We start from the raw sequence: 24,063 nt of genomic DNA on the forward strand, positions 1-24,063 counted from the left end.
CTTGCTATTATGGATAGATCTCAATGATAATTTTTGTTAATATATGCCTAGGAACTATCTGCCTTGTTCATATCTACTGCAACCATAACTGTTCTTTTTGGTGGTATTTATTGACGAATCGCTCCAGCACTTGTAGAATGGGGTTTGTGAGAAATACGCTTGAGTAATCCTCCTTGAATTTGGGCTGGTTCAGGGAGGTAGGTTAGAGTAGTTATGTTTCTTTCTACTATCAATCTTCCCACCAACCTGGTTATATTGGATAGTAGTGAGATTGGAAAGGATTCTAACATAAATCTGAGGTATATGTCACTAGTCCTACAGAATGAAAACTTCTTAGGAATGTAGGGAAGGAATATGGTAGTGCATACCAATAGTTAAAGATACTTCTCACAGGGCATGTGACTGGTTCAATGAAAAATGTATCCCGTTACCATCGAAGCAAGGTGGCTGTGGATGGAAGAAGAACATCTTCACACCTTACTCTCCCATCACACTTCTCCCTTTCAATCCTTCCTGCTTAAATCATATGAAAATTATACCTCATTTTTCCGGTTAATATTGCTAGTTTATCTCTGGTGTACTCCTCATGGAAAAGGTGCCTTTGTCTATACATTCTTCTACAACATATTTTTTGCTCATTCAACATCCTGACTTTTATGGGCTTATTTACTACATTCATCTTTTTCTTGTTCTACCCTCTCCTCCCACTTCTGATGCCAATGAATCATGTGTATTTCAAGGATATCTATTACCATCCATTCTTCTATCATAACCAAACAACTTCAGGCTGGCCTGTTTTACTCTCTCTCAATACCATCTATACTTATCATGGCAACACATCTCATAAATATTTTCTAACATGTTATATTAATTTCTTGCACTAAGGAGTACCCTTAAAATTTAAGATAATGAAATGTCAAGAAATAAAAACAAAGCTAACCTGAGCAGGGGTCTTTGCTCTTTTCCTAATGCATGTTCAAGACTTTCTGAGGTGACGGAAATAAGATGTGAAATGTCTAAACTTTCTAGACATTTTAGCTGACTCAACTCTCTGATTCCATGCTGAGGTAAAAGAAAGCACGAAGAAGAATAGAAATACGTAGAAAGTTTGTATGTAGCATTCAAGATATAAATGAAAAATTCATAAATTTATTTTTGCATCAGTCTTTAACAGAATGCTTGATAAGAAAGCCAACCTACCTCTGTTATGCCCTGACATCTCCGTAAGTTGAGTGACTTGAGTTTGGAGAGGTGTCTACAGACAGCTATAACTGCATGGTCTGTAAGTCTGGATGAGAGACTTAAATCCAGATCTGTTATATTTTTCTGATTTTCACAAAGAAGCTGCACACCAGACTTTGTCAACTGATCACATGACATTAAATGAACACTTTCTAAGGTTAGATTGGGCACTACAGAAAGATTATACAAAGACTCACTGTCAATACTTGTCCTGCCAAGACTAATTTCCTTGATGTGGCTGGCATTTTCTGTAATGTAGGTGAGAATGTGCTGAAAAGTTAGAACATGGTCTGAAGCTTTCACTCTTCCATCTTCCGGATAAAATCTTTTGTATATTGCTTTCTGAAATGACACCTGACATCCAGCAAGGGACAACTTTCTCAACTTTCCAACAGCAGCAATCATTCTGCTGAAGATGGCATCCGTGAGATAGCGTGAACATGCTAAGTGTAGGTGGGTCACATTCAGCAGGGTTTTTGATAGAAGAGTCACATCTTCTGGGTTGCTTAGTAAAGTTCCTTAGGGGGAAAAAATTAAAACAATTGCAGAAAAGCCTTCACTAATACACAATCTATATACATGAGATATAATTTGAAGAGTATTAATATTAAGTTATAAGTATTACACCACAAAAAAAGAGAGAAACACCATACACAAGAATACTACTACTACTACTGCTACTACAAGCCCCACCTGTCATAAGCAGGTAGTGTCCAAAGCCAGTAAGTCCAAGCTGCTTTAACTCTGTGCAATTTTTAAGCAGATCTACCATATCTTGATTACTACTTTCAATATTAAACAAATTTAGACTATGCACATGGACTGCTACTTTTTCCCAATACTGCAATAAGCTTCCACAGGAGGGTATATCCAACTCCTGAAAATTTATAAGCAGAATATCTAATTAGAGAAGCAAAAGACACTATCATCCAAGTATCAAAATATAGTGAATGTGAGTTCAGATGAACTTAACTCTTACTTCATCTTATTGAAAAAGTAAATTGTCAACTCTTACTTAATCTTGTTGAAAAGATAATTTGTTAATATATTAGTGATGAAAATATAACAGTTTATGATGTAGCCTATTTGGGACACTAAGTAGCCCCAGGCTTCTTTTCCAAATGATGTACAACCAGATTACCTGATTACAAAGTTCATCAACAACCTCATCTTATCTCTAATGATATAAGGCACCTTACTACCTTTCAAATATGCTTAACCACTGGTACTGCATTAAAATACTACAAAACAATTCTAACACCCTGTGGAATGATCCACTTGAAGACATGTAACAGATTATTGGTAAGCTAGAATCTGAATTTATGTACATTTACAAGGTCTCGGATTTTATCTGAGTTCTGTTACCAAGACATGCTACATTTATATTTACCTAGTTATAATCGAGAGGAAAAGAAATACATTTGTGAGGTTCTGTCTCTTCATCTTCACTGAACAAACTTAACTTTAAATGTGCTTATATTTTTTAACTGCACTATTTCCTCTTTTAGGCTATGCCACAGCTTCTTTTATTGTCACATAGTCAATGATTTCCAACCATGACAATAGTAAACCATGTTAACATAAGCCACTTTTAATTTCCTTGTCTGCCACCTCTACCATTTTGCCCACTTGTCTTTCAATGTAATTTCCTTAGTTTGATTTCAAAAACTGCTGTTTTTCTTGTTCCATCCCCTTGTTCCAATACAGTACTTGGCTTCATTTGTAAGTTACATTTGCTCATACTCAACAGTATTTCTCTTGATCCAGCCATTTTTCAAACTTGACTTTACCTGCTAATTTCCTGGACCTGTTGATTACTTTATCTATGGTGCCTTGTAACTTGAACTTGATTTTTAATGTTTGCATGCCATCCCTCTTATACTAACCTAACCTACATACATCTTCAACTTGGTTATTCACTTTCAAATAATTTCACCTTGTCACAAATGTAATTTCTCAATTATTTTGCATCTCTTGCTTCCATCACTATCATTCCATCCATTGGAAAAGAAACCAAAACATCAAGGGCTTACCAGTGATATTTTCCTGACCTTCATGAGTCCACATATTCCACACATCAAAGATCTGACAGTGAAAACCAAGATACTAAACAGACTAAAATCAGTTGCAAGTGCTTTGGACAGCAGAAAGAAACCCAAATTACAGTATATAAATGTTTCTTGAAAACCATACTCTAATATGCTTACTTTTACATTATAGATACCATACAAACTATACAAAACAGAAAAAAATAACAGGGTACACCAAAACCAACCTAATATAATACCTACACAAAGAAACCAAAGTCCTATCCATACATCCCATGAAGATGATTGTTATACAGTTCTATGCAAGAGCTTTAATCTCTACTCACCCAAATAAATGAATGAATGGGATAAAAATATATATAAATAATATGATAAAAATAATAATATTAATAAAACAGGTACTCCAAGACCATCCACCCAACTCCCTCTTCGAACAAACCCTTCCTAACATTAGTGCCCCACAGAAAAATCCCTCCCTGGTCATGTAAGAACTGCATTTGTACGACTGATTCACCATGGTCTTGAATTATGTGCTGGACAGGGGACTGAGAGCTATCACCTTCCCGGATAAGAACTCAGAGCTCATATTATGGCCTGATTTATGGGTAATGCTGTGACCATACACCCACACACCTCCAACTCCTAGCCTTTGAGTTGGAGTGCTGGCGCACAGTGTAATGAAGATGATTTTTTTTTTAGCCCAGGGCGAGACTTGAATTTGGATAGCTGAATTTGTGGTTGAGAATGGTACCACTGTACCATCGAGCTATGTGTTTAGGTCACCATTCAGCTTTAAGATAATACCAACACAGAATCAGTCTGGCCACAGAAACAAACTGCCCCAGATGTAATGTAACTATGAAATTATGGTTGCTGGACAAGTGAGATCCAACCCAAATGGCTTCTTTCATCTCTACAGAACAAAAAAATAAGGAAAGGATCGGCCCAATTAAAAATGACTAAGATGTCATGTTAGATTAGAAAGAAAAAATGAGCGAGGCATTTAACAAACATTTTCCCATGGTATTTACAAAGGAGAGGTTAGGAGTACCTGACTATGACCCAATCTTCAGTGGGGACATGGGAAATAGACTTACTAACATCAACATTAGAAAGGGAGAAGTAGTAAAACAGACTGATAGACTTAAAGGGATAGGTAACAATAAACATTGTGAATGATTAGAAATTGTGAATGACTGCTTCCCTCCTTATAGAAGCCTCAATATATACCATTTTTGTACCAGTTTGATGTGAGTTAGTAAAAAATATAACATAACATTTACTGTTTCAATATATTCAAAACATTCTATATACCAAGAGCCTTTTCCCCCTAATAAGGGAGGTAGTCAAGTCAGAGGCACATACCTACTCCCACCCATTCCCCCTCCCTCTCATTTTAGCTCCTCATGGATGATGGGTCATCCCTGTATCCTGCCCACTGCCCTGGGTCAGAAGCAATGTAGCAAGACACAGTACATCCAGAGCAAGGCTGCTTCACTTAATTGGAGACCCCTCCTCTCTATCCACCCCAAGCAGAAAATGAGATGGGGAGAAATCCCTTCAGGCTACATCAATATATCATCCACACATAAGCGTTCCCTTCCCCAACCCCTCCCTTCCTTGCATAACTACAATCTATACACAGTCACTCTCCACTCATCCCTATCTTCTGCCTTCTCCCTTCCTTGCTCTACAGACATTCACCTCTTGCTCAACACCCTCTTCACCCTATCCATCCATCTCATCCTCTGTTTTCCCCTTAAGTTCATTTCCCCCACCTCTGCCTTCCACACCTCATTTTACTAATCTTTCATCATTCATTCTCTTCATGTGTCAAAACCATCCCAATAATCTTTCATCAGTCCTATCTGCCATTTCCTTTTCCACTCCTGCTCTCCTCACCTCCTCGTTGCTCACTCTATCCAGTCTAGTAACCCCTATCATGCTTCCCAGACATTTCATCTCAAACACATTTAAACTTTTCCTCTCTACCTTTCTTAAATTCCAAGTATCTGCCCCATACAAAGCCATTTATTGAAATGGGACAATGGAAAAACAAGAGGACACGAGAAGAAACTAAAAAAAAAAGATAATTACAGAAGAGATCTGAAAAAAAAAAAAAAAAAAAAAAAAAAAAAAAAAAGCTTCCCACACAGAGCGATAGATACTTGGAACAAATTAGACAAAGAAACAGTGTGTGCAAAAACTACTCAAGATTTTAAGAAAAAACTTGATGCTAAGAGATACAAAGACGGGTCACCACGACCATAGCTCCCTTCCCGTATAATACAACTAGGTAAATATAATTTCCTCTTTGCATCCATTCCCAGATGCCTATTTCTTATACTATTTTTCAATCTCCCAAGGCATTTACTTGGTTCTTTCAATCTACAATGTACCTCCACCTCTACTCCTCCCATTCCTGCCACATGTGACCCCAAATACCTCTCTCCTTTTAGACTTACTTCTAACTCACTGCCATTCTCTACCCTTGTAATCTACCATCACCTTGCTTTTACCCACATTTATCTTCAACTTTTTCCCATCGCATACCTTCCCAAACCCCATCACTAACTCTTTTAATCCCTCCTCTGACTCTGCCACAAACACAGTGTCATCAGCAGTTTTCCACATAGATTGGTAGACACTTGGAACAAACTGGACAAGGAAATAGTGTGTGCAAAAACCATTCATGAGTTTAAAAACAAACTAGACAGTGCAAGATACAAAGGCGGGACACCACAAGCGTAGCTCCTCTTCCCGCAAAATACAACTAGGTAAAAACAACAACTGGCTCACCTCCCACTTATCTCTTCAAAACATAAACACAAGAAATGTATATACAAATAACAATACAATAAAGGTTAATGACAGCAGGTGAGAAGTAGGTTCACATTGCTTACAGCACCAATCGTGTGTACAAATAATTTTTCTAAACCTGAATTAGCCTAATCTACACTTATCTAATATAAAATAACTATAGCATGAAAGAGCTGTTACAATGTATGTTGTGTAAAGCATGAAAATGTTTTAGTGTAGAAACATTTTAATTCAAAAACATAAACACTGTACATGTGTGAAGTATTTTGGGATTTCCCATTGTATCTATTTAGTTTCTTTAAGAATCTAAATGTATGGTGACATTACATCATGTTTAATTAGATGTGGAAGTTGCTACTAACATCAGAAAAAACATTGTGAAATGATCCAGTGGAAAACAGGCTAAGTTTTCATCACTGCATGAGTACAGAATGGTTGCTACACACCTGGTTGCTTCATGAATCACCTAAACATTGAATCATTATTTGCTAATTATTAGCAAATGTGTGAAATACTTAATAAATATTCAGCAAATGGCAAGAATTGAGGGAAGGTACATGAGAATCTATAAATGACATGAGACTGCTTGGTTACCGGTAGTTCTTTCTTCTCACTGGGGTTATATGAAGTAGTACGCTGCTAATTTTCTAGCTCTTATAACAGATTGAAACATTTGGTCTCTTCTCTGGATTCATTGATCTCTTTTCACCATTTGCTTTATAATCTTTTCTTATTCTTTGCATGATTTTGAAAACAAGTATTTTCTTTAAGTAACTATTAATACAGAAAACTTCTGCTAGGAACAGCAAAAATACTTTACACAAGCATAAGCAAGGAAGTAACTAAGTAGCCTCTGCTAACAACTCTGGGATTCTTGCGATAGATCTGCTGTTACTGAGCCTTACTCACCAGCCTTGAACAGAGAATGTGACCCAATATTGAGTGATTGAAGATGAATACAATAAGACAAAAGTTCCACAAATTCTTCCTCCATAATTGTTATATTATAAAGTCCTATGGTCTTAATCCAAGAGAACTTCATTTTCCAGATTTTCCTCATCTTGGAGTCTACATAGAAGTCAACTTCCTAGAAACAAAACAAAAAATGAGCTAACTTCCCTAACAGCGTATGGATATCTATCTACATACCAACAGGCTTCTTCCCCCTTACAAGGGAGGTAGCAAACCAAGGCAACCTATCCCAACTCATTATGCTCCCATTTATCACCCATTTCCCTTTTATCTTAGCTCCTTGTAGATGAAAGGTCATCCCTGTCTCCTGCTCACTGCCTGGGCCAGAAACAATGCATCAAGACAGCACATCTGTCATACAGAGCTGCCTAGTGTAGGCCTTATGGTCTCTTGCAGTCTCCTATATTCTCATGTTCTTATGTAGGGCCAGCTGCTTCAATTACATGGCAACCTTCCCTCCTAGTCCCAATACAAAAGTAGAGAAGACCAGGAAAAATCACTTTGGGCCACATCAATTCATTTTCCATTCACAACCATTCTCTACTCACACCTATCTCTTGCCTTCTCCCTTCCCTGCTCAACAGATATTCCCCTTTTACTCAAAGCCTCTTTCACCCCATCCAATTATCTCATTCTTGGTCTATCCCTCAGGCTCACTCCATCCACCTCTGCCTTCCACACTCTTTTTGGTAGTCTTTCTTCATTCATTACATGCCAGTTATTATCTCTCTTTATGTTTCAACCTAATAGTAATGTAAAGGAACTATTCTCATGGAGTCCTGTCTATTCTCCATATATCTAGTTTTAAATTAGTTTAAGGTTCCAATTTAGGCTATACATCATCTTCCATGCTATTCCAGAAATTTATGCATTTGTAAAGAAATCTATATTTCATCACATCCTTTATACATGTGGTCTTTTACAATTTGTTCCCATGACCTCATGATACCTTCCTGTCAAACCAATTTTGTTACCTTATCATCTCTTTACCACCTGTGTTTTGCCCCTCTTTTCTTCTTTTTGGACCTCTCATATACTTCCCTAGTTCTACTTTGAAACTATCATAGGCTTGCTTCATCTCTTCCACTACTGCCTTTCCTCTTTTATCCCATCATTTGCTGCTGCTCTTCCCTCTCATCATTCTCATCCCATATACTATCACTGTGCACTTTATCACTTGCTTCAAGAAACACATTCCTGTTTTCCCCAATCCATCACCACCTCCCACATTTCTCTCAGCTTCTCCTGGTATTCTTTTTCTTTGTTTCTCATTTAATTTATTTACCCTCAGCACTTCTCTATCTCCCTCCCTTTTCCTCTTCCTCCACTCTTAACTTCCTTGTTACCAGATAATAATTTGACAATCCCCTGAAGATTTAAGTGTCCAAAACTTTTCCAATCCTCCCTTTTGATACCATTACATACTCCATTATTATTCTCTCAACTATTCTCCCCTCCACCATCCTTTCCCACACATACTTATGGTTGTCTCTCTTCTTAAACATAGTGTTACTATCATCAACTCCCTTTCTAAATACATCTCTCATATCTTCTCTCATCTATAGTCCTTACCTGACACCCTGAACCTCCCACTACTCCATCTATTGTCTCATCTCCTTCTCTAGTACAGAGATCCCCAATACCACTAAGTGAAATACAACCCCAAACTAACTTGTTTCTTTTCATTGTGAATTCATACACTTAATTTAAGTCAGTGGTTCTTAAGTGTTTCCACTGTTTACACCCCCTTTCAATTTGCAAGCAGCCCCATAAAGTCCATTATGTCTGTTGCTGTTTGCATCTCCTTTGTATGTTTATATTTTCCCCAAAATTGTCTATGCTTTCATAAGTCAATCAATCTCCTCTTCAATTTTCTTATTACTAGGACTCTAAGTACTTGATGTATGTACTGCCTGTATCTCCCCGGGGAGCCCAATTTCACCTTTGCCCATATTATCCTTGAAGACACCTCCCTCCACCCCACCACACACTTTCCTATCAATGACTCATCAGTAGTGCCACTCCTTCCCTCCCTCACCTACTTACCACTCTTAACACACTACCAAGCTCAAAATCACCCCTCTTTTTCAACTTAGTTTTATTTAATGCCAACACATCCATCTTTCTTCTCACAAACATACTGCCAATCTCTTCCTATTCTCATCTGTACTACATCCACATATTTAATGACTCAATTCCTAGAGTTTGCATTGGAGTCCTCCCCCCTGACACTTCTATGCCTTGACATTTTGTAGGAAGAAAATACAAAGCAGATGATCTCTAGTTCCCTCACTCCATTAATTTAGTTGCCTATTATGACATGCAGGAGAACATGGTGGCAGAACTCTTTTTCCCCCACCATAAAGTTGTGTGAAAAAGGTACAAGAAATGCACTTAAAGTTATGAGGCAGAATAAAAAAAAATCCGCACTTTCATTAAACATATCTTTGTTATTGTCACACTGTGTTCTGTGCATGCATGCTTATAGTTGGTACTGTTGTGGTCATGTGATCAAAGTTTGAATACAATCGGCAGATAAGTCATATGAGAAAAGACCAAAAGCACTGGGTACCAACTTTGAAAGATCAAAGAGAAAGAGGTGATATGATTACAGCATTCAGGTCATTTAAAATGGATAGATTGGAATGACAGAAAAAAATCTCTTTATTAAGGATGGGAAGACTTTAAAAGGTCATGGGAACAAAGTAAGACTACATGCGTCGACATTGTGGTCCCCCAGTACCAAAAAGAACATAAAGAAAATAGAAAGATTCCAAAGAGCAGCTACAAAAAGGGCACCTGCACTTGCAAACCTATCATACGAGGAGAGATTGGCTAAACTGGAGTTACCGACACTGGAGCAAAGAAGAGAGGTGACCTATTGACCATCTACAGAATCATGAAAGGCACAGAGATACTTGATAGAGAGGACTTACTTAACTGGGACAAGAGAAACACAAGAGGACATGGAAAGAAAATAAAAAAACATAGATATAGAAGAGAACTGAAGAAAAACAGTTTTCCACATAGAGTTTTGGACACTTGGAACAAACTGGATAATGAAATAGTATGCGCAAAAACCATTCATGAGTTTAAAAGCAAACTAGACACTGCGAGATACAATGGCGGGACACCACAAGCATAGCTCCCCTTCCCGCAAAATACAACTAGGTAAAATGTCTAAAGGATGTGAAGCAATACAGATGCAGAAATACTTGGAATAGTTTAGAGGATGATATATCCCAAGCTGGAACAATACACAAGTTCAAATATAAATATGATAACTGGAAATTAAAGATATGGATCACATTGGAACTGTACATGAATTTGAGGCTGGGTATGACAGATTGGAGAGTAGGAGACTGGGGTCAATGAGCGTTGCTCCTTTCCTATGTATTACAATTAAATAAATACAGTACATAGATTATCATTTATTTTATATTATTTGTTTTTGTTTTGTTATCATTTGTCTATTTGATTCTCATTTATTATTAGTTATATGTCAATTCATTATTATTTACTATTTACCTGCTTGTTTATTATTTAACTATACCTATGCATTTATTTATATATTTTATTTATTATTTACATTATTATAGTTTTTATTTATTCATTTATTATTATTATGATTTTTTTTTGCATCCGACCTAGATATGGACCAAAAGGTCTCCTGTCGGCATGCTCCGCCTTTGTAATCCTTTGTAAACTGTCACCTAAGATTGTTGGGGCTGGTAAAAATCACTGTCAGAAATCAGAGTGAAGTGTGGAACTTAATCTCATGACTAAGAGATGTGGGAGTTACATGCATGTTTCCCACAATTGCTCAAAGGAGTATCATTAACCCCTTCCATACGGTGCCGCACACGTAGGCGTCATGAGGAGCAAGTGGATTCGCGACGCTGCCATATCGGCGTCTTGATTATATTTATTGTAGTCGCCCCTGTGTTTTTACATTCTCCCAAATGCGCCCTTAATCCCATTCTCTGTGGTTTTCAAAATTCGCGGGTGAAAGAGAGAACGATCGATATAAGCGGCGACTATATTTTATGATGCGAATATTATTTCGTTACGTCGTACGGCTGGCATTGGCTGCTGCCCGCGAGATTTAAGTCCCGTATTGAAGTGGTTAATGTTCCTAAAATATTGACTCCATTTATCTATATACCAAGGGCTTTTTCCCATCCACCACCCTTTTTCCACTTTCATCTTAGCTCCTCATGGATGAAGGGTCATCCCTGTATCTCGCCAACTGCCTTGGGTCAGAAGCAACACAGTAGCGTACAGCATATCCACAGCAAGGCTACTTCACTTATGCGCTAACCCCCTGCTCTCTGTCCCCTCATGTATACAAATACTGTTCACACGTAATCACTCCCTAGCTCCACATCCCCTCCCTTCCTTACATCACAGTACCATCTATACATAGCCATTCCCCACTCACCCTTATCTCCTGGCTTCTCGCTACCTTGCTCAACAGACACTCCCCTCTTCACCCCATCCATCTCATCCTCAGTCATCGTGTCAAGTTCACTCCCTCCACCTCTGCCTTCCAACCCAAATTCAAATTTAAATATGGTAACTGGAAATCAAGGATATAGATCATGTTGGATCTGTACATGTATTTGATGCTACGTAAGATAAATAATTAGAGAATAGGAGATGGAATCCAACATGAGTTGCTCCTTTTCTTGTATAATAAAATTAGGTAAATACACATCTTTTACTAATCTTTCTTCACTCAGTCTTTCCACGTGTCCAAACAATCCCAGCAGTCTTTCATCAACCCTAGCTGCCATCTCCTTTTCCACCCCAGCTCACCTCCTTGTTTCTTATGCTATCCAACAAACTTGTAACCCCTACCATACTTCTCAGACATTTCATCTCAAACACATTTAAACTTTTCCTCTCTGCCTCTCAAATTCCATATCTCTACCCCATACTGTGGAAATATTTCATACAGGGTAGGCCAGTACTAGTATGACAGAAAAAAGAAAAGTAGTTATGACTGTAAATATTCTACTGAACATCTAGCAGCATTGTCAATCTATTAGAATAAATTCATACAATAGTAACTCACCAGGACGGAAAAGATGACGTGAACCAATATTAAGAATCCTTAAAGATACACAGTAAGAAAGAAGCTCTATGAATTCTTCTTCCTTTACCAATACACTGAAAAAACCAACTGACTTCATCCAAGCCCATTTCGCCTTCCAGAATTCCCTTATCTTGCAATCAAGTGTGAAACTCACTTCCTACAAACAAGAATCATACTGACCTATATACTACAAAAATGATAAAAAGCTTATAAAATCAATTTTTCATAATTAACATTGCTGAAAAATTAATGGGTAAAAATGAACTGCTATTACTATACTTTGTTCCAATTCTCAAATTACCTTTAAGAATATATTACTATTACTTTCATAGTAATAGCAGCAGAAAAAAATATGGTCTTCTTCTTTTACTGTCTAAACTTTGCAAGATATATATCATATTTCCATCAAATCACATCAAGACAACATTTTGCACATTTTTGTGATTCACTTGCTTTGGAGAGGACACAGTCCAAATGAAATATATATTAGAAAATTATTTTAGCACTTCCACCTTCCCATAATACAATCATATGGATAAATGTTCCTTTTCCAGCTTAAACAACGGACAGCCAAAAGCTGAGTCTACCTCAACTCTGCTACACTGGATGATAAAAACTTTCAATATGTATGATTCATATGCCATATGTTAATATCAAATTTCTACAGCTGACCCAAGAATTTTTTTGTCATGAATGAATATTATTCAATCCCTCTGTCATCCCAGGTCTCTCTTGCAGGAGACACATGGCTCCAAGGTAACTAACAAGAGACACTTAACTGGCTCACAAGTCACTCTAGGAAGAAATATTTTGTTGTTTGGGTATGGTTAAGGTGGGGCAGTGGAGCAATTTGTTTCTGTAGCCAAGCCAGTTATATGCTAGTACTGTCTTAGTACTGGATCGTGCATCCTGTTATCTTTCTTAACACTTTATTTTGTATAACTTGTACTGTGTCTATGTTTTTCTGATTGTTGGAAACCATTCTTATGGGGATTTTGCGATGTTAAACGGAATCACATAGAATTAGGTAAATACTTACACATATCTAAAGGACGTGGAGAAATACAGTTTTCCATATAGATATATAAATACTTGGAATGCCTTAGAAGGATATATAGCCCAAGCTTGGGCAACACATGAATTTAAATCTAATTATGAAAATTGGAAATCAAGGATACAGATTAAGTTGGAACTGTACATGCATTTGAAGCTAGGTATGATAAATTGTAGAGTAGGAGATGGGACCCAATGAACATTGCTCTTTTCTAGTATACTATAATTAGGTACAATTAGGTAAGTACACCTCCTTGTCAAGGTGGGGTTAAGTCAGCACTTTTGCAGCTAAAAGGTATCTGTGTCTTCTCTATCAGTTGATCATCCTCTCCTGGTCTGCAGTGCTGCCTGTTGTTGGCATGTCACATAGCACCCAAAAAGTCTGTGCCTCTTTTTGAGACTCGCATGTGTGTAAAGGTGTAAGAAATGCAGTTAAGTTGACAGAGAGATCTTGGGCCCAGTCTGGAGACCAAGTATAAGGCCCTCAGGGATGCATCTCCTGATGCAGGTGAGAGCTAGACAGGTTTTGAAAATGAACATCTGTCCATCTTGCATGTCCCACATTAGTTTAACATTAGTTTAACATTCAGGTTGATGAAATGAATCATTAAAAATGACAAAGAAGATCTCATGGTTAGGGATGAAAGAGAGCATCACAAGGTCATGGAAAGAAAAAGGAGAAAGAAAAAAGAAGTAAAAAGAAAAAATTCCTAGAGGATATCAAGAAACAGTTTTCCACACGGGCATATCAAGCTGAGGAATGGCCTGAAAGAGGGAACAGTACAATCTAAAACAATAAATGAATTCATGGCTAAATTTGACCAACAGACAGATGAGACCCCACAAATATAGCTATTTTCTTGTATACTATAATCACACAAATACAGCTGTTGCATGGACTGTTGTACATCTAGAGAGCACTTTAATATTCCCATACCATACAAAAGAAAGAGTTCAATTCTTCCTTCTAACTTTAATTCCTTCAGGAATAGGGTGCACTGGAACCAAACCCTATTTGAATGTGGCAAATAACTTGTTGAATAGTAAGCACTTGGAATTAAGTCTACAATATCCATTAGCACAAAAATATCACTTATTTGTACTTCAACTATGCTTCATACAAAAAAAAAATTTATTGTTACACCTACTGAAGGTCAGGGGTATTCAATATTACTTGTATACTGACAAACTAACCATTTCTGAAAAAGGATCTAGTTCCATTCAAGTTGAGAATATGAAGTCTTGAACATTGCAGAAGAAGATTAACAAAATCTGTTTCACTCATGTCAACACTATGAAGCCCCAAATAATGGAAATCAGAGGCCATTTGTTGTAAAGCATTCCACCCTTCCCATGAAGAATAAAGATCAACTTCCTGCAGTTTGGAGAGGATGACGATGATCTAGATTGGGAAACACTGAGCTACAGGATAAAGGTTGTTTTCATGGCATCACAATCTTAAGCTGTTCAAGTTAGTTGTCCACTTTTATATATCTATATGGGGCAGAAACGTGGAACATAAGAGAAGAAGAGAGAAGGAGTTTGAATGTGTTTGAGATGAGGTGTCTGAGAAGTATGGTGGGGGTTACTAGGCTAGATAGTGAGAAATGAGGAGGTGAGGAGGAGAACAGGGGTGAAAAAGGATTTGGGAGATAGGGTTGATGAAAGAATATTAGGATGGTTTGGACACATGGAAAGAATGAGTGAAGAAAGACTAGTAAAAGAGGTATGGAAGGCAGATGTGGAGGGAGTGAACATGAGGGGACGTCCTAGGATGAGGTGGATGGATGGGGTGAAGGGGGCTTTGGGGAAGAGGGGAATGTCTGTTGAGGAAGGAAGGGAGAGGACGGAAGACAGAGGTGAGTGGAGAATGGTTGTATATGGATGATGTTGTGACTGCATGAGGAGGAATGGGCGGGGAAGTGGGGGGTGGGGTAGTATGTGTGAGTAAATTTTGACGCAGCCCGAAGGGATTTCTCCCCGTCCTCGCCTTATATGCAAAGGGGGACGGAGAGGGGGGGTCGCCGATTAAATGAAGCGGCCTCGCTGTGGATGTACTGTGTCTTGCGACACTGCTTCTGACCCAGGGCGGTGGGCAGGGTGCAGGGATGACCCGTCATCCAGGAGGTGCTCAGATGAGAGGAAGGGTGGGAGGGGTGTGGAGTGTATTTAGGGATGAAATGGGTGGGAGTGTTTTTATGCCTTTCCCTTTTTGGCTACCTCCCTTGGAAGGGGGAAAAAGCCTTGGTATATGTATGTATGTATAGGCTACTATCACACAATCAGAAAAAGACAGAACCACACCTTACAAAAAAGTCCAACCCCTCTCCCCTAATTACATACAATAGAAATGCTACTTGTGTTCAGGTTAACTTTTGATATTTAGCAAAGAAATAGTTAATTTATCATAGAAGTTGGCAGTTTGTTAAGGAGTGTTTGTTTTGTAATTCACTTGAGTTTGTGCTTTTGTATGGACATACTGCAGGATGTAGGAGAGGTTATAGTGAATATTTGAATGGAGAGATATATTGGTGAAAGTGAGGCTGGTGATGAGCTCTGGAGAGACGGTCCTTTCTCTCATCCAATCTGCAGAACCAACATGTGGAACTCACATGCTTCTGTCCAAGACACATCTCTGAATTATATCTCTTCCAGCATGAAATAAAATGCTTACAAATGTACATGTATGTAACAGAAACTGCCCAACCCTTACATAACACAGACAATAGTCCAAAGCTCTTTTCCAGAAAGATCTATGGGAGGATCCAAGAAGTGCTGTCAGTTACTGTGGGGTTCCAGATTTCCTTTGAGTGAAACTTTAGGGAACAATTATTACTATAACACTTGGAAGAAAAATTATAATAACTTATCAATCACTCAATCTGTTGCCCCAGGTTTCTCTTGCAAGACAGCAAAATCAGGTAAGTCATGATGAGAATAACCTCTATCAAGAAAAACATAATTCAGTACATGTATATACAATTGAGAACACAAGCATATATGCATACAACTGCTTACCTTAAACACCCAGTGGTGGTGTGTCCTTGATGACTTTGAAAGTAGTTCCAATGCTGGTCCAGCATCATCTGTTATCATCACTGTTGTTTTTTCTGCAATATGAACTGATGTTGCTTCATACCACACCCAGCATACTCGAGATGCAATTAGCAGATCACTCACACCAAGATGATCAAAGATCTTCACTAAAATCTGAAAATAACATTAAAAATCTTTATTTTTACAATTGGCTAGTATTGCTCTTGTCACTCTTGTCTCATGTTACCCTTTATCTTTTTTTTCTAAATATAATATCAGTGACAAACATTTGGCCTAAAATGTGTTAGTGAAAAGGAAACTAGGCCCTGGAATATATTATGAATTAAGTTTCTTTCCAATCAAGGTTGGGGAATAGATTCTCTCAGCTGTATGAAAATGTCTGACATTAGAAAAGAAATAAAAGTATCAAGTATTACAACATATGAATAAGCATCATAGTCACAATTATATTGTCATTGTCACTTTATATTGTCATTGGTTGTCTATCAAACTAACTCCCATAGTTTAATTTACACTTTATTGATCGCATTTTGTGTAGATTTTAATTCATCTAAGTTTACTAGGTGCTCTAGCATGTTCCCTATAATTGTATAACCTATGATTTTTGGGTTCTTGGATGAGGGACAGTCATGGTGATCAACTGCTGCTGCCATTCCTGATATCTATTTCTGAGGTTCATCTTGTCTGGTTTGTGGTTTGAGGTTGTCTGGCAAATTTCTTTAAAAGCTTTGCCCCTTTCAGCCTTGCAGCCTCACTTGTCTTGTGATGAACTAATGATTTATAACTTGCTCTCAATGGAAGTATGAGGACTGACAGGCTGCAAGGCTGAAAGGAGCAAAGCAGAAATTCACAAGCTTTTAGCCAGACAACCTCAAACCACAAACTAGACCAGGTGAACCTCAGAAATAAATATCAGGAATGGCAACAGCAGTTGATCACCATTAATGAGGGGCAGACCTTTCAACGTTTCCAAGAGCCCAACAATCATAGGTATACAATTATAGGGAAAATGCTAGAACACCTAGTAAACTTCGATAAATCAAAATCTATACAAAATGCCATCTATAAACTAAGTGTAAATTAAACTATGGGAGTTAGTTTGATAGACAACCAATGACAATATAAAGTGTATCATTGTCAATGACAATGTGATTGTGACTACGATGCTTATTCATGAATCATGTGTCGTAATAATATGCTTGATACTTTTATTTCTTTTTTAATCATTAATGTCAGACATTTTCATAAAAGGTGAGAGGATCTATTCCTCAACCTTGATTAGAAAGAAACATAATGCATAGTATATTCCAAGCCCTAGTTTCCTTTTCTCTAACCTATCGTACTAGAGATCTTAATCTTCGATAATTTTCTTTTTTCGGAATAGTCGAATCAGACGACTTTTTCCAATAAAATCCTTACCTCATATGGAAGACAGTCCATTGTCATCTTGAATTATATATATTCATTTGAGTATCATAGTAGAACTAATCACAGGTGTTTGAATTTATAGTTGTCCTTTTCTCCCTAGTCTTGTTTTCAATGTAATACCAAAAATCCAGTGCATTTCGTGTTTTTCCTCTAGTTTGTTTTGAGTCACCTGTCGGATCAGCTGACTTCTATGACGAAACACATTGCAGACAAAATGGGCTATGTACTAGAGGAATATGTTTACTTTGTAAAATATAAATATTGTAAAAAATAATTATTTTTCATGTACCAACAAGAATTCAACTATGTGAATCGTTTCATCTGATAAAGAAGGTAAGGTGGATGTAAATCTCCTGTAAGCATTTCATAGCAGTTTTCAGGGTACGATTGTAATTTATTTTTATACATAGCAATGCTACACGCATTTCTTGTGTATTATTGAATTGAAATACAGATCTAATTACATGAAATAGGATGTTGGATCTATGTGTCTACATTATGTGTGCAATAACGTTGAAGCGTTTTACTTTGCAAGTGTGTAAATGTGTGTATTTACCTAGTTGTATTTATCTATAGTAGTATCTTACGGGATCTTGGAGAATACTTTATATACATTTGATAGCAAGCAAAATAACTATTGCATTGCACCACGATTCAGGAACGCTTGCTTGACGTAAAGACTGGGTGTACAACTGAGCTAATTTAATGTGAACTAATTTCCCTGCGTCTTTCAACAGATCTATCGATATAATCTTCCCCATGTGATTTTCCTCGTTTCATATTTTTAGAACAAATTCTACTTCTTCCTTTGTAATCTCTGGTACACTACTAAGGTCTACAGATGAATTTACTGACTTTACGCTCTTCGACGAGTATAGCTCTTGGTAAAATTCGTCTATTCTTTTTAGCATTCTGTCTCTGCATTTAATTATTTCTCCATTTATATATTTCAAACATACCATTTGCTGTATCCCTAAAGCATGTCTGTGTTCGGTCCCTTTAATACTTTTGCATTCCGAATAGTTTCCTCTATTTCATTTATGTTTCTCTTTCTTTTCTCTGATTTCTACCATTTTTTGATAAGCTCTTTCTTCTGTTTTTAATCTGCATTATCCTTCTTCTTTTAATTAAGTCATTTGTAGCTTTGGAGTATTTGTTTTCTCTAACATTTTTTGTACTTCTTACTTTCTCTGCCGATTCCCTAATGATATTCACTAGATTCAAATTCATATCTTCCACGGCGTCCAAGTTAGTTATTAGAGCTTCGAATCTATTTTTAATTTCTAACTGAAATTTCTTATTATCCTTAACCTTTACAATGCTTATTTTCTTTCTTAAACCTAGTTTATTTCTCTCGGTTCTGAAACTGAATTTAGCTGTGCAACCTACCATTCTATGGTCACTACCTATGTTGACTATTTATGACCGTAACATTGCTAACACTCTTGCTCTCATCTCCTGATATGAAGTCTACTTCGTTCTTTCTTGTCCCATTTGAACTTCTCCAGATCCATTTACGACCTACACACTTTTGGAAGTGTTCATTATTCTCCGCAAAATTGACTAACATCTAGCCTCTGTCATTTCTTTCACCTACTCCAAACTTCCCATTGCACGACTCATCTCCCATCTTCTTCCCCACTTTAGCATTAAAGTCGCCTATTACCAACATGTGCTTATTTTTTCTTGATCCATTACCTGACTCAAATCATCGTAGAAGGACTCGATTTCGTCGTCTGAACTCTGTGAAGTTGGTGCATAAACCTGAACTATTTACCGCTATAATTTGACGGCATATAGGTACAGAAAAGATCAAGATCGAGAAAGGAGTACGGCAAGGTGATACAATTTCACCCAAATTATTTACAGCTTATTTGGGGGAAATTTTCAGAAGGTTGAGTTGGGAAGAGAAAGGTCTGAAGATTGATGGTGAATATTTGAACAACCTAAGACTTGCAGATGACATTATTCTTATTTAAGAAAGAACAGATGATTTGCAAGATATGCTGAGTGATCTGAACAAGGAAAGTCTCAAAGTAGGTTTAGAAATTAATAAGAGTAAAACCAAAGTAATGTTCAACACGAAGGTTCAAAGTAAAGGGATTATAATCGATGGTGAGAGTCTTGAAGAAGTTGAAGAGTATAATTATTTAGGCCAGATCGTGAAAATAACCAAAGATCATGGTAATTAAATAAAAAGACGTATTACAATTGGTTTGAAAGTGTTTGGTAAGTATGATAAAATCTTGAGAGGCTCTCTATCTTTATGTTTGAAACGTAAAGTTTACAATCAATGTATTCTGCCAGCAATAATCTACGGGTGTGAGACTTGGAAACTAACGAAGCTGTTGGAAACAAAGCTAAGGATTGCACAGAAGAGAATGGAGAGATCAATGATGGGAATAACGCTGAAAGACCGAAAGAGAGCAAGTTGGGTGAGAGAGCAGACTAGAGTGAAATATATTGTGGAGGTGGTGAAAGAGAGGAAATGGTATTGGGCAGGTAAATTAGTGCGAACGACTGATGAGCGATGGAGCAAATGTGTTACTGAGTGGACACCGCGAGATGGGAAGCGTGGAAGAGGGAGACCAGACTGAAGGTGGAGAGACGAGATTGAGAAGTTTGCAGGAGTGAAGTGGCAGAAGTTGGCGCGGTCGTGGGGATCATGGAATGCTGTGGAGGCCTTTGTTCAGCAGTGGATTCAGGATGGCTGATTTTATATTATTTTATTTTATCTTACGGGAGTGTGTGTATTCACCTTGGTCTTTGGATCACGTGTTGGACTCGTGATCGACAGCTATTTCCCTCCCGGAAGAGAGCTCAGAGCTCGTATGACCGATCTATGGGTAATGCTATGACCTTTCACACACACACACACCCAACTCCCCGCCCACGAGAGTCAGAGTAACGACCCGAAGCACAGTGATACCGAAATAATTTCGGCCCTAGGCAGGATTCGAACTGGGTACTGCGAGCACGCACCGTGTGTGTGTGCCTTATGCGTATTTACCTATTTGTGTATTATACGGGAATGGAGCTATGCTCGTGGTGACCCGTCTTTGTATCTTTCAGCATTAAGTTTCTTCTTAAAATCTGGAATAGTATTTGCACACACTGTTTCTTTATCTAAGTTATTCCATATAATTGGTTGAATGATCGAAAACAGAGAGTTGCTTTAAATGAAAAAACTTCTAGACGGAAAAATGTTACAAGTGGAGTTCCTCAGGGTTCCGTTCTTGGGCCACTTCTATCCATAGTATATATAAATGATATAGACCATGGACTAAAATCTACTGTTTCCAAATTTGCTGATGATACAAAACTGTGCGTAATGGCAAATAATCACTTAAATCAATTAGATATTCAAGAAGATTTAGATGAATTACAGCAATGGTCTGAAAACAGGGTAATGAAATATAACACAAGTAAATGCAAGCTAATGCACATAGGTAAAAATAACAGTAAGTACGATTACAAGTTATTTGGAAATTCGTTAACAAAAGTGGATAGTGAAAAAAGATCTCGGCGTAATTATCAGTAACGATCTCAAATCATCCAAGCAGTGGATTTCAGCCTCTGAGAAAGCAAATAAGATTCTAGGACTGATTGCGCGATCTTTTGATTTTAAAAGTCCATCACTCGTTAACAAGCTATATAAGTCGTTAGTTCGTCCACATCTGGAATATGCTGTTTCTGTATGGTCACCGAATCTCATTAAAGACATTGACAGACAGGAAAAAGTACAACGGCGAGCCACAAAACTGATTCCAAATATAAAAAATAAAGCATACGAAAATCGACTAAAACATATGAATCTGTTTTCCCTTAAAAAGCGTAGACTCAGAGGTGACTTGATACAGGTCTTTAAAATTCTAAAGGGAATTGACAACATCAAAAGTGACAAAATTTTCACATTGAATGAGAATCAGACAAGAAACAATGGTCTCAAACTGTCCGGAAATAAATTCAATTTGGAAGGGGGTAGAAACAACTTTGCCAACCGTGTAGTTAATGAATGAAATAAACTTCCTGCACAGGTAGTGCAATGTAGTTCAGTTCGAAGCTTTAAAAATAATTTAGATAAACACCTAAGCAAGATGCTGTAATGATTATAATTTATTTCATATTATTTGTTTTTTTTTTGTCATTATTTGTCTGTTTTGATTTTCATTTATTATTAGTTATATGTCAATTCATTATTATTTACTATTTACCTGTTTGTTTATCATCTAACTATACCTATGCATTTATTTATGTATTTTATTTGTTATTTACATTATTATAGTTTTTATTTATTAATTTATTATTATGATTTTTTTTCGCATCCGACCTAGATATGGACCAAAAGGTCTCCTGTCGGCATGCTCCGCCTTTGTAATCCTTTGTTATTCCATATATCCAGCACTCTGTGTGGCAAGCTATTCTTTTTCCGATCTCTTCTGTAGTTGTCCTTTTTTATTTGATTTTCATGACCTCTTGTTTTTCCATTGTCATTTTTTAGTCAATCTTTTCTGCCAAGGATTTCCATTCCTCTCATGATTCTAAATGTAGTCAGCGTATCACCTCTTTCTATTCTTTGGTTAAGTTGGAAAGAGCTGGTGCCAACTTTGTTGTTGCTCTCTGTATTCTTTCTAGTTTCCTTATATTCTTTTAGTACTGGGTGTTTGTGTATGTGTGTGTGTAAGCATATACATGTGTATTAATGCTACCTTATTATTTGGATGGCACTGATATCTCATTTAACAATATATTTGTCTGTAAGGGTACAAGTAGTCTTGTAACGAAAGAGTAAACTTGAAAATATATAAACAAAAGGATGTGAGGCAATTCTTTCCTCGGTCTTTAAATTCAAGGTCATCCGTATATGTTTACATGCAAACGCAGTGTGTAAGCTAACTTCTTCCCATTATATTATTAGCCATGTCACAATAATACAGATATAAAGAGATTATTCGAAAGTCATCTCTGACAACAATTACCTCGTCGAGGATATAGTGTCGCCTTTTTCTCTTTCTCTCCCTTGCGTACATGTTTGGCCAAATCATATGTAAGTGTAAGCTAATTTGTTCATTATCGACGTTCTCGTCGGCAGCAGCTTTACTTAAGCAGACAATCTGTTTGCCTACAGAGGTTCGTTCAAAAGGTTGAGACAATAGGATTACATCCGGTGTGGACGTGTGGGTAGCTGTTAGGGTTGCCAACCGTCCTTTATTTCAAAGGACAGTCCTTTATTCAGCTCTATTTGTCCTTGTCCTTTGTTGAGATTTGAAATGACACTGTCCTTTATTTTGAAATCGTTTTGACTGATAGTTCAATTTCCTAGTCTCAAGATGTGATGATTGCAAAAGCGTTCACTTCTTGTAAGAGTGCAGACTCTGTCAACTCTGCATTCTGCACAATACCAGACGCACAGAGCGGCAGACCACAGACCAGGGTGTAAAATTAACCTCATTTTATGTATAACTCAATTTTCCATAACAAAAGGCACTCATTTTGGCAAAACCAGAAAATTGTAAACTATGTTACTAAATATGAGAACCACCACCAAGAAGAAAGAAAAGAAAAACAATAGAGGAAGAAAAGAGGAGCCGTTGGACGTTTGGAAAGGCAATACTTCCGCCCATCAACTGAACTCACAAAGAACCAAAACAAATATGGCGTATTATACAACAATGTAATGATGAGACCCTTCACAAAGTCGAGCCGTAATTTGCTGTAGATACCAGAACAGTGAAATCTTTGTGAGAAAACTTGTAAAGGTAGTACCAATATTTCATGCTATTAACAGATATTTGGAAAAACAGAATAGATTTCGATGAAATTCAGCATTCGGCAAATTATCAAACCTAAGCTTCGTAGGCCATTTATTTCCCAAAATTTCAGAAATTTGTAGTAGTAGAACATTTGAAGCCAGAGGGAAAGCTTAGATTAAAGATGGATGAGCTTTTTGATGAAGTAGTATTAATTCAAAGAAACTTCGACACTATCAAAAGCTCTGAACTCTTCATTAGCTCAAAAACAACCACCAGAAAGTGGTATTTTATTTTGTAATCTATGGACTTTAAATGTATCAATGTTTCCAAAATAACTTCTTTTGTACAATCAATTCCTGGAACATCATCTTATTGTGAGAGAGTTTTTAGTTTAATGTCATCTAAATGGCGAGACGAAAGGAACTGATGCTCTGTTGAATTAATTGAGAATGAACTTCTTACACATTTTAACATTTTTATGTCCCTTATTGTAACTTAACTGAGTTGGCAACCCTAGTAATTGTCCTTCCCGCCTTACCTTCAAGGCCAAAAGAATCCGGTCTGCTTGCTCAAACTTATACAGTTACACCCG

General features: G+C 37.2%; 1 protein-coding gene across 5 annotated transcripts in view; it reads right to left on the minus strand.

Annotated features, from left to right (window-relative positions):
• LOC143029082 (F-box and leucine-rich repeat protein 13-like) overlaps positions 1-17,930 on the minus strand; it is a 39,909-nt gene extending 21,979 nt beyond the window's left edge. For 2 of the 5 annotated variants that reach the window (XM_076191474.1, XM_076191471.1), the window contains exons 1-5: positions 17,710-17,928; positions 16,252-16,443; positions 1,936-2,119; positions 1,201-1,760; positions 941-1,062 (exon numbers count right to left, since the gene is read on the minus strand). In XM_076191474.1, coding sequence (XP_076047589.1) covers positions 941-1,062; positions 1,201-1,760; positions 1,936-2,119; positions 16,252-16,443; positions 17,710-17,736 — 1,085 coding nt within the window. In that variant the 5' untranslated portion in view covers positions 17,737-17,928. Of the gene's footprint in view, positions 1-940; positions 1,063-1,200; positions 1,761-1,935; positions 2,120-7,019; positions 7,198-12,159; positions 12,338-16,251; positions 16,444-17,709 lie in introns of all 5 variants that reach the window. The other 3 variants (XM_076191473.1, XM_076191472.1, XM_076191470.1) reach the window with 3 other exon arrangements.
• Positions 17,931-24,063: the final 6,133 nt, after the last annotated feature.

Source organism: Oratosquilla oratoria, chromosome 10, assembly GCF_046742065.1.
Source record: "Oratosquilla oratoria isolate Oo_2021 chromosome 10, ASM4674206v1, whole genome shotgun sequence".
NCBI classification, from domain to species: Eukaryota; Metazoa; Arthropoda; class Malacostraca; order Stomatopoda; family Squillidae; genus Oratosquilla; species Oratosquilla oratoria.